Source organism: Meleagris gallopavo, chromosome 12, assembly GCF_000146605.3.
Source record: "Meleagris gallopavo isolate NT-WF06-2002-E0010 breed Aviagen turkey brand Nicholas breeding stock chromosome 12, Turkey_5.1, whole genome shotgun sequence".
NCBI classification, from domain to species: domain Eukaryota; kingdom Metazoa; phylum Chordata; class Aves; order Galliformes; family Phasianidae; genus Meleagris; species Meleagris gallopavo.
In genome coordinates this window covers 8,002,688-8,015,131 of record NC_015022.2, presented here as the reverse complement: position 1 = coordinate 8,015,131, position 12,444 = coordinate 8,002,688, and the positions used below count along the sequence as shown (strand labels likewise).

The window sequence follows — 12,444 nt, the reverse complement described above, 5'->3', positions numbered from 1 at the left end:
GTGAAAGGAGACACTGGCAACAGTCCTTCTCAGAGGAAAAACTGAACAGCTGGGACACAAGTCTTATTTTCAGTCATTTGCAGGAGAAGGAGGGGTAAAATCTGATGAAGACTGTGAGTACAGGAACATAAACAAGATCCTTGCTATGAGGGGAAAGACCTACAACATACTCTGTTGCTCAGTTTTCACTCCAGTTTTTTGGGAATGGTCATCCAGGCCAGCACGGCAATACTTTTGTTCATGCTCTCATGTTCTCTGCTTGCTTACTGTTCTCTGCCTTATAGTGACAAGCCAAGCATGCTACCATGTGTGTATGCAGGACTCAGGACCCACATATAAGCCTAGCAGTGCAGAGGTACAACGATGAACTCCTCTAGAACACCAGGCCATCGTCCTGACCACTGCTACTGCTCTTCTGCAATTGAACACAGACTGCAAGGCAGATTTGAAAGTCTACACATACCACTCTTACCATGCATTCAGTCAACTTAATGTTTTGCTCAGCTTCATTTTAATAAAAACATCTTTCTTTATGCTTAATGGTAAGCAGAAAAGAGCTAAGCATTATCACAGCCACATTTTTAAGTCTCAGTGTCAAATGTAATGTTCATCTTTTGCTCAGCAAACAGATATTGCTAACCAGACATGCTGCACTTTCACTATACTGAGAGACAATGCCTTATTTTCATCTCTCATACATCTACAATAGTTATCAAAACAAGGCTCGCATGGGGTTACAAGTTACTAACGTTCTTAACAAATGATCTTCTATACACACTACAGTGTTTAGAAAACACTATCAAACTCCCTGCAAAACTTCAATAGAAAGAATCACTCTAGCATTTATTAGTACCAAAAATTCATATTTGAAAAGATCAATATAAAAGTTAAATCTTTTTAAAGACCTTGACCACAAATGAAAAGAAAATCCTCCTCTTATTATGAGTTTATAACATATGTTCAGAATGGATTCCCTCATTTCAATAACTTTTTATGATGTTAAAATTGAGAATCCTCCACTTTATGTTTCTACATTACTAAGATTTTCCTTTACTGTATCTTACACCATGATTTTGAATTTATTTTTTTTAAAGTCTACCAGGGGAATAAAAATGTATTGTAGTTTATGTCTCAAAATTTTATCTTTTACTTTATTTAACATTTAACACGTCATGCTCACATAGATATCTGATGCGATTTGAAGATATTCTCTAATCATTGTTATTGATGTGATGTTTCCTAAAAACAATCCAACCTGGAGATCTCCACGAATTAATGGAAGCAGAAACAGAGCAGTGAAGGTCCTTTAAAACAAGGAGGAGGACTGCCTGTCACAAAGGTCCTGATCAAGACCTGCAGGTGGGCTCTGGCAGAACAGCTTGCCACAAAGCCAGTATCCAAGCAAACACCGGGTCTAAATTTAGAGTTTGGTTTAGGAGCATTTTGCTCAATTATGGAACAGTTTTGAAGTAAGTCCTGTAGAGAAGACAGGAAAGTCCACATTAACAGCACCTCCTACATCTGAGCTCCAGAAATGTGTACTTTGTATCTGAGGATAGGCTCTGTTAATTGTTCAGAACGTGTGTTACAGTGTTCAACTTCTAGCCCTCTGGGAATAGCCCTGATTAGAGCTGCAGTAGGGATCCTTCCAGCAGCCTGGTGCTGTCTGAACCCAGCAAGGAAGGCTACCCAGCATTCGGCCAGCTCACGAGTTCCAGCTCATGAAGGATTTCATTGGTGCAGGCACTGTGAAAGATTTGACAGCCTGGTGGTCCTGGTTCAAGCACCTTCCTTATGACCAAGTCCTGCCAGCTTCCCACTGCGCCCACTCAGCAGCACTACGCGCCCTCTAAAAACTGCATGCAGCACAAAGAGCACACACAGCCTAATGCATTCAGCACAGAGTCACAACATTTTACATAAGAACCAACACAGGCTGTTGTTTCTATCAGAAAAACAAGACAAACGACATGCTTCCACCATCATCATCAAGGGGCTGCAGTAAGTTCCTTACCTTGAGAAATCACTTGAGGAGATGAAGCTCAAATTGCTCTTGCAACAATGGGGAAGGCCTGGAACCCTAATACTTAGTTTTCTAAGTTTTCTGGATTCTGACAGAACAGGACGCCTTGCTTCCTACTGCTAGTTAGCACAAATGAAAGAGCCATCTGTATTTCTCAAAAAGAGAGGTGCCTTTAGTGCTGCAGATCACGTATCACACAAAATGTATTACAGCATTGTGACATATTTAAGAATTCAATAAATTTGAACTTTGTTTCTGCCATCTCAATGTGTGTTTGGCAGCAGCTTTTTCCATTAAAATCACCTTGAATATTAAGGAACTCCTTGTGTGCGTTATGTAACATGGCAGAATCACACTGCATTCAGTTCTTCAACAAGAGCATGCTGAGGTGATTAAAGGCATCTAAACTGCCTGTCTAATCAGTCACAGCATAACTTTTATCTAAAAGTGGAAGACAACAGTTTCAGAATCCGCAAGTTCATTTCTCTCATTTCTTTTCATGCTCAAAGGAACAATCTAACATGAAAACTGAGAACAATCAGCACCTTTGGATAAACTCACCAGCACTGCTGTTTATAAGATCAGATACCTCTTGGTGCAACTGCGAAGAAAAATGCTCAACTCTCCAAAATTCATATTTTGCACAGATATTCTGGAGAGAAGTACTTGCATAGCACAGTACTGCATTACTTTGGGGAGCAAGTATCTTTAGTGTGTTGGGTGAGACATATGCCCGCTTCAGAAATGGCACATATTATATTACTCAGACTCGTAGCTAGAATTATTATTCCACTAAGAGAAAGGTGAATTTTTTCAGTACACGTTTGACTTTTGGCAGCACTGTCCTGGAATGTAAAATACCAAGTTGGCAGCTTTCATACAGAGAAATTTCAGTAAGCTGGGACGGTCTCTTTGGGCTCATATTTCTTGCAGTTCTTTTTCCATGTGCCCGTGTCCTGGAGTTACCAGCAACAGCTCTTACCTGCAGCCTTGTTTAATTTATGTTTTCTTAACTCTTGCTCTTCAACATGAGCATCCCTTCAGGCATTCACTGTCAAGTTCTGGCAGCACTGTCTTACCCTGAAACATGCAGCAGTCTAATGGCAGTAGGTTTTAGCACGTGGCCCCTGAAGCTCTGAAATTTTGACTTTGACACTTATGCCATCCGAGGCTGTAGACAGAGCAGTCTGGATTTGCCAGCAGAGATATGCCACAAGCTCAGCCCCGGTTAGGTTGCAGAAATGAGCATTTTGCATTAGAAAAATCCCCTGACAAATCCAGTAATACTTTATATAAATATAATTCTCTTACTGATAATAGTATGTTAAAGAACAAGAACTGAATTCGGCTATCTAAAAGACAATATCAATTAAGAGCTGATTTCAGCTGATAGTAAAATACTTCTTCAAGTCCCTAGTACTGTACACTTAAGTTCAGTAGTGATAAAACCCTCTCTGTAATGATGAGCGAAGGAGATACAGCTTGCAGTTATGATAAATGACCTACAAGAATTGAGACTGACTGCAGGCAACTAATTATGGTTCAATGGTGAAAGGGGGAGCAGAGCTTCTCTACTAGCCCTCACTGTGTCACTAGGGACTGGTGCTACTTAATAACTTTACCTCAGTGCTCGCTTACTACCACAGATGCAGTGTTGGCTACAAGTTCTGCTGCCTGGTGAACATAACAGAGATGACAGACCAAGTGTACCTACCTTCCACTGACAGCAAAGCAGAGCTGACATATTCCATGCAACAGTGCTGTGGCATTTTGTAGAAAAGTTGCTATTTTTGGGTTCTCATCAACAGGGCCTTGGACGGACAGGAAACAGCAACACAACTTGTCTATCAGTCCTATGTTCACCACGTAACTGGAAACAGATGAAAAACTGTATTAAAAAATAGTCCTGTGACAGTTTTGATGACTTTACAGAGAACGGAATTTCTGCTTCTCTGCTATCAAAGCATATAAAATACAGTTTGTGGCTTCTTAAAGGGTTCAATAAAGCAGTTCAAATTACAACAACTTCAAGTCTGGAGCTCTGTAACTATCAGTAGTTCTTGTTAAGATAACTGTCTGTTGCACGATAATTTGTATTATACTGTACAAAGAAAGATGAATTAAGTGTTTATTTTACCATACTGCTAGAGGACAATGGAATTTTGCCATAGTTAAATGATTTATAACAGTCTTGATAGCTCTGCAGCAGCACAATTTCTCTTTAGCATGAAGAGACAAACTTTGTAGAACACACAAGTTCAAGATGACAATGATGTTACCCAGATAACCTTTTATTGCAATACGTATATCATAACAACCACTGCATAGCTTTTTGTCTTTTTTTCCTTTTTTTTTTTTTTTTTAACTTATATGCAACAATTAAGAGACTACAAGAACATACAGGTCACAATCTCCTGCTATCAGGAAGCCCCATCAGGAACTCCACCAGGACTCAATGCACATAAAACCATGCTAATGACTTTATTTTTAAGCCAAAAGGCTACTTTTTTTTTTGTTTGTTTTTATCAAACACAGTAGTACATCACATCACCATCCTCCCATCCTCCCTATTGCTGAGGATTCTTAGGATTTTTAAGAGCTTGAAAACACTCACCAAAAACCTTACTGTTTGCTCCTGCACACTAACACCAACCTCTGTCTGCACCAGTTTCTCTCACACTTCCATCATTATCAATTCCAACTGAACTGTGCAGACTGGCCTTTTTTTCCCCATGTCATTTTACTGCTATCACCTAACTTTATGTACTTCCCCTTTTTACCACAAACATGCAGTTTCTCAGACTTGATCTCTTTGGTTCATTCTCCTATGTCAGGTCAGTTTTGTTTGTGGAGATAAACTTCCAGCTTCAACCAACTCCTTGGCCTTTTTCCTCAGTTTTCTTGGTACTTTCCCCTGCTCTACTCATACCAACTGGAAGAAATCTCTTGTCAAAATCAGAAGAAATGTTACAACATTCTGTGACACAACCTGACTTAGGAAATTAAATTGCTTTCAGACACCATCACCTCATTCACTGTTTTTACACTGATAGTCTGCCCTAAGCCATACAATTTTTATCATTATTCCATCCCATCAGCTGTTCTGCCTACCTGCTTATCAAGCCCACTTGTTAGAGATGATGCTTTAGAGTGAGGCTGAAGATGGGAACAGCACTATGTATGTTTCTACAGCACCACGTGCATCTTGACTTGACTGAAGTGTGAAACATTATTAAATAATGATGATTGCAGCAAAAAAAACAAACAAACAAACAAAAAAAACCTGTTTCTAGTAAATAATTAATATTGATTAGATAAGTGCCTCAGGAGCTGGAAAAATATCTATTAAAAATAATTTCCTCCCCTATCTTGCAATCTGATTTTGAAAAATTAGGGACTATGAAGATTGGGGAGGAAAGTCTCCATGTTTCAGACAGCCTTCCTGCCCAAACACTAACCTCTCCTCGGGGCAGAAGCTAGACTTTCTGCCAAAGCTTAACCAGCTGACACAAAGCTTGTGGAAACAATGAAAGTAATTAAGAATAAAAATATATCGTGTATAAAGCATGATGTCAGACTGCAATAATGAAAGACTTGATTTGCTGAAATACAGCAGCAAAAACACCTAAGGATGCATAAAGGTTATTAGTTGCAAACTAATTGCTCAGGTCAGTTTGATTTGTCTGCTCTGTTTAGCAACAGGAGAGGCTACCAGCATGTTTTCCTACAGATTTTGATCTAAGCAACCCACTTGATCACACAAGTGATAAACAAGCTCTCCAGTATTAGCAGAGTAATTCCAGGAACAGAGCTGGGTGTTAGATACATCACAGTCGTAGAGAAATGCTGAGTGCTGGAAATCTCACCATGATATAGGAAGGAAGAGGAAGAAGGAGAAAATAAAACATAGCTAATACTGATAGATGATTACTCACTAAAAGACAGAAGTACTCTGGGCAATCCTTCTTTTTTTTTTCCCCTAGGAGGAATGTCTGACTGACATCTACAAGACGTGTTGTCACCTTCCTTTACACCCACACCTGGATACCAAAGGGTGTCAGCAGCTGCTTGTTTCAGCAGAGAAGAAATAGATGAGTTTTCAGTCGACTGGAACTATTTTTTAAGGTTGTCTGGAGACAATGAGAGGACAAATGAAGCACTCCCTCCCTTGAAGCTGAGCGCACAGACAAGTGGAATTCAAAGCTCTAATCTAACGTCTCCATCTCTCACTCTTTTCACCCATGGGAGTATAGCTCCAGTAACTTGGTTATCCTTCTGACAGTGTGCAAACACCTGTTGCTTATGCATCAGGTCTATTTTTCCCAAATGGGGAAAGAAAAAAAGTTATTCCCTCTTTCTTTCCAAATCTTCCTAAAACTCATTAAGTCAACTCCACGAGGACACATGATAGAATGACCTTGAGGTGAAAGGTTCTCATTAATAATATAAATTTGTCTGGTTTTGACTAGTTTGAAATGCCCACTCTCTTTTTTCCTAATTGCAGCATTACCTTGTCATCGTGCCTTTCTTTCTCCATTTATAACCAGATCCCTTAAAGTGCCTCAGGTGAAGGACCTAGCTGGATTCTCATGTATCTTCTTAGCTTGAGGGTATATCTGTGCTCAGCCCAGCCAGTGTCAGATGTCTGCTCAGCACAAATATCAATAAGCAGACCTCCCACCCTCCCATTCCTAAGCGAGAAGAATACAACATCCTGAAATTTCACACTCTTTCAAAACCTGTTTGGGGAGAAGGTGGGTTACATGAGAACAATTAACTTTTAGAGGTCACTGGTACCTATGGCAACTATTTGTTTTGCTTTCCTCCTCCAGCTATCTAGCTTTGTGTCCATCAGCATCATATCAGACTTGGAGAAGTGGGAAGATGTGCAGATGCTCAGTGTGCCAGTTTCAGTAGCATACCATTAGCATTTAATTCCTCACAGTGATGTACTGATGGCATAATTTACTAGTGAAACTACACATCTTTAGCAAACGATATAGTTTAGGATAATCTGTTTCTTATTTCCATTAAAAGACATTCATGGCAAGCAGAAGGATTCTTCTTTAGCTGTATAGTGCCTATATTGCTTAATAAAATAAAAACAAGGCCTAAAACACAAAACCACAAATTAGATTGAAAGAGAAAAAGAATGATTTGTTGGGTTAAAGGTGTCACAGACACCCTGCACATGCAATGAATGGGAACTTCATCTGAAGCTGCTGTGAGCATTTAAGCCTTCATAAGGCTGGATGTAACCACAGGACTTTAGAGCTGTGATCCGTGGATCATCAGGAGAGAGAAGACAGGCAATCTTAGAAATGCATTCTGAGTATCTGCTAGCAAGTACAGGGTATTTTAAGAGTTACCAGAATAACTACTGGCACTAAGAAATTAAGGGAATTTAGGATACATTAAATGCTACAACAAAAAAGTCCAAGTCTGTAAAAAGTATTTCATCAAAATACCTTTTTTCTCAAAACAAACAAAAAACCAAAAAACCCAAACAAACAAAAAACAAACCAAAAACTATATGAAGGAATCTACCAAAGGTTACAGAAGGGTACTGTCGGTTGGTGGAATTTGATGCCACATGAAATCATTCAGTTCAGCAACGCAGGTGAGGTTAAAAATAAATCAGTTGGCTAATCATATAGCTTTAGGGTATCTAAGTCATGCTTACAATCAACACCTTAAGTTAGTATATTAGACTGCATAAAAGAAATGCAATTCATTGGTGTAAGATCATCAAGTCTAAGTATCAGAACAGAAAATTTTCAAGGTGGTCAGATTTGTGAAAAGCATCAGCTATGTCTCAGATTTTATTTTCCTTAAACGCATTTACTCAAAATGCTTATGAAAGAAATGAGATTTCTCATTAAACAGAATAGATTGGCACCACATTAAAGAGAGATATGAAAGAGAAAATAAAAATTACATATGCTACGGAATCACACAAAAGCTGACAAAATGTCTCAAGGCTTAGCAACTGGAGAGAGACAGAATGTCTCTCTGTGCAACTGGTGAGAAAGGAACACGGCTTTGTTCATACAGTACTTCAAGACTACAACACCTGCAACCTTCCCAGACACGAAGGAGTTCATTTTTGTAACGTCCTTGTATTCTGAGGAGCTGGTATGAGCTGCATTTTCCTTGACAGAAACTGAAGCATGGACACATAAATCCACTTACGTCTTATTTTGTGTATTCGATCTGAGAGACCTATGATCTTGTTTTAACGGTATTTGGCATTACATAGCACATTATATACTCCAAAGTAAAGCTCCCACTGACTTGCTGTTCAATGTGCTCAGCACCGCTGTAAATCAAACCCAGCTTTCAAGCTAGGACTCAAATTAATGACTGCCTATAAGAAGTCCAAGTGATGTTGTGTAGCACTGCCTAGGAACGCTATGTCACAGCAAGGACCACAATCCTGTTCTTAAACTCAGTCTTCTGATGGCCAAACAGAAGTCTATGCTCTTCCTTTCTATCACTGCTACCCTGCCTGCTGGGTACCTTCCCATGTTTGCAACAAAAAAATGCAGTGGTTCTAAAATCTGTCTTCTTAATTACATATAAGTTTTCTCCTTCTCAAGAGCACAGAAGGAAAACAGAAGGAAAAGCCATGTTCTGAGATCTGAGAAACAGCACCTAAAATCTTGTCTCACTGTTAATCTAATAAGAGATACTTTCTCTACCTGCAAAACCTGGGGGAAATTCCTTTTCAAATCAGGCAGATCATGATTGAAGCACATCAGAATTCTCTGGAAAGTAAGCCGTTACGTTTTATGAACATTTCACTTCCAAATTTTAACACATCAAATTAGACAGTTACCACGGGGATGCTCAGCCACAACTTACATTCAAGCCATTTTACTGAAGACTTTTAATATTTCAAAGCAAAAATGACTAAGGAACGTCTTTCCCCTTATCCTGCTAATAGAACTTACAGAGTTATTTTGATCAAAATTTTACTCAAAGCATGTAATATATATTATATATTACATACTATATAATATATAGTATAATAAAGCATAATATACTATATAGAAAGGAAAGCTGTTACTAAAATACAGCTATGTTATAAGAGTTGAAGTCAAATTATAGAAGTTACTGGGTGATCTTTACAAGAAAAAGTATTTATTGTATAGAAAAGTTATGTGAACGCATGCATGGTATTCAGGATCACAAGTGCAAAGGGCATATGCAGCTGGTGTAGAGAATGGAAAGAAAATATGGAAGGAAGGAAGCTGACTCCAAAGAAATCAGGGGAAGAAACTGACAGAAAGGTCAAAAAAAAAAAAGTGAAGAAACCTAGATTACGAGGATGCTACACAAGTCATACAGCAATTCAAGATGTTAGGATTAAAAAGGTCTATGGGGATCAGTGAGGAGTGCAGACAATATAGAAGACTAACATTAGGGCTCGTTGTAACTGTCCAGTGTTTTAGATGAAAGTACGTGATTAAGGCAATATTTGCTACAAGGATTAATTGAAAACATCATCTGGACAAACCATATAGATGGGTGCACAAAGCCACCGTAAATAAGAATTAATCTATAAAAGATAACAAAAAAACCAAAGCAATTTACCTGCCACAGATATACATTAACTCAGAGACAGACAAATACAGAAACATATTTCAATCTCTGAATAAGTGCAAGAGAGTGCACAATTAAAAGACATTCGGTTTTCTGTATTTCTGTGTCTGCATTTCTCTTGAAGAATCTTACTGCTTGAGAGTATAGCACTTCAGTAGTCTTCTGACTGGACATATATGCTACTTTTACTACATTGAGAGTTAGAGAAGTTTGTCCCTTAAGTCAAAGTAATTTTCTTTCTCTGTAATAAAGGAGGATTAGACATTTCAATTTTTTTTTTTTTTTAACCTGATCAAGTCTTGGATTCTGCTGTTGAAGGCTTCCACTTGTGAGGATTTGCTTTTCACTTCCTGTATTATCTTCAGTGTTGTAGAGTGGTTGTTTCCATCTGGGAAGCTGGAGATTAGGCACCTGAAAATCACAGCTGTTATCCTCAGGAGCCCCGTTGTTAGACCTTCAAACACCTGCTTATTTGCACTTCTTCCTGAAGTAGCATTATGGTCATCTGGAACATTAACCTAAGTAAAGGGGGAAAAAAAAAAAGAGCATCTATAATTCAGTAAGAATTGTAGAGAAACACATACGAGTACAGCAAAATACAATAGTGAAGTCTAGCAGTGCTGAGAGACATTTAAATATTTCAGATATAAGAAAGGGTCTATATACTCCTATACAGATATCATCATTTAAAACTGAATAAATCAAGTCAAAACTGAATTTAGTGTTAAAGAACCAAAGGAAGCTCTACAGCAGCAGAGTACGTCATCAATATGGTTCTTGTGTAACACATACACTGAATTTTTGATGAGCAACTACCAAAGAAACTTTTCTTTAAAAAACCACTCAACTGTGAATAAATTGTGGATTTTGATTTCAACCTTGTGTCATCCAAAGACATAGTACTTATCTAGGATACACCAAGCATTGAGTAACAAAGTGCAACAACAGCTCATTTCTGTGGAAGGAATAGCCTTTAGTATTGCACAGTACTCCTCTACTTGACTTTGGACAAACGCAATGTATGTGCATCTAAAACAGGACGAGGCTGTCCTCTGGAAACAGTACACTGAAATACCTGACAGTAGGTACAGAGTACCCATGGGAAGGCCACAGGAGTTATCACTACCCAGTGGTACCAAGGTACAGTGAGGAATGCAGGTTTTTGGGTTTTTTTTTTTTTTTTTTTCTCCAGTCTGCAGAGAGGTAGCTTTTACATGGCTGAATTCAAGAACAAATTACAGTAACTGTGGGTAATACATAGCTGCCTGAAGCCAGTAACAGAGGGCAACCTTAACTGCATCCAAGCAGATGAATTACAGTGGACCCACATCACAACTGAACAAAAGTCCTGACAAATTTTTTTCTAGCAAGTATCAAAACTTCTAGCAGTTTACTACTACAGTTAATGCCCCGAGTAGGCAAGTATTTCAAAGACTGAAGTACTCCTCAAAGGCAAGACCACCTCCCTGAAAAAACTGAAAAAGAAAAAAAAAACACTAAGGAAGTATCCTGGGAAGACAGAAAGAGTTGCACAAATTCCAGGCATAACGCAACATAGCAGGAACATCAGAATGGACAACGTGGAGTAACACAGCTCTAAAACACACAACGAGCCTCAGGAAGTTTTATTCTCATTCCAGGTTAAAATCATTTACAGCCAGTATTAGCAAGTGAGGTCACAGTAAATTGCTTCTCTCTGTATAGGTATCAGGAGGGATTTGGTAACACTTGGTGACAAAGAACAACATGCACATTTTTTCATTATTCATGAGCTCCGAGCCTTGTGCCGGTACTTAAAGCTCAGTGCAATAGTCTGCTTCTGGTGCTGAGCCAAGAGAGCAAGTGAGAAGCCTTGAGCAGCTTATTCAAGTTCAATAGGAAAAATAATATTATGTTGCTTCAGTAACTTCTGCTGACTAAAACAACTCAGGCCTAATGATTCTAATTGCCTACTGAATAGATGGATTAAGCTTTGTAATGTATAAATTAATTCAAACGTGTCAACCTGTACTAGGAACATCAGGTTTTAAAACATGGTTAACAAATGCTACTCAGTGCTTTTTCACCTAAGATGAAAAAAAAAAAAAAAGATATATAATCTCTCTTAAAAGATTTAACAATATATTGTAGCAAAGCCTTCCAGCTGCTGTGATGAATAGTATTATATAAACAGATGTCTTTTTCTCTTCTAGTTAAATATATTTACATAGAGCATACAGTTTTCGTATACATAAGTATGGAGTCCTTAGTTATACAATTCATGCCTCAGTATAAAACCATTCTTACTAATTTGAAGAATAAATACATCTGACACTCTTAATACAATCTAACATTTCTCACAGAGCTGATTTTTCACTTTTCATTTTTTGGAAAAAGTGTATAGGTGGGTTAACACAAAGTGAGAACAAACGTGGTTTTTACCCAGTCTAAGACATAGAGGAGATAAAGGGAAACTGCTTTAAAGAAAACAGGTAAATTTGAACTTTGTTCCTACCTTATTTTCCTTTGGTATGAACTCACTGAGTGACAAAAGATCAACTCTTTTATTGTAGAAGTAATTAACAGAATAGCGTGAAAGCATGTTGAGATTTATGTACAACATTAACTGGGATGCTTGCAAAAGTGATGTACTGCTGCATGTTGATCATTATATCACGTAAGGGGGTAGGAAATCTTAAGATTTAATAGTATAATTGTGAAACCTTTCAAGCTGTGACTTCTGTGTTTGATTACAGCAGAAATTAATGATGTTCATAAAAACCATTGTTTGTTGAGCGTAGGCTTTGGATAAGCAAGTATTACAGAACTTCCTACTT

At 38.2% G+C, this 12,444-nt stretch overlaps 1 protein-coding gene across 1 annotated transcript in view; it reads right to left on the bottom strand.

Moving 5' to 3' along the window:
• The window catches only part of LOC104912822 (S phase cyclin A-associated protein in the endoplasmic reticulum-like), a 38,449-nt gene extending 26,240 nt beyond the window's left edge, over nt 1-12,209 (bottom strand). Inside the window, exons 1-3 of the mRNA XM_010717405.2 lie at nt 12,123-12,209; nt 9,917-10,146; nt 3,738-3,893 (exon numbers count right to left, since the gene is read on the bottom strand). Of these exons, the coding sequence (XP_010715707.1) occupies nt 3,738-3,893; nt 9,917-10,146; nt 12,123-12,209 (473 nt within the window). The remainder of the gene's footprint in view (nt 1-3,737; nt 3,894-9,916; nt 10,147-12,122) is intronic.
• Between the last annotated feature and the right edge of the window lie 235 nt (nt 12,210-12,444).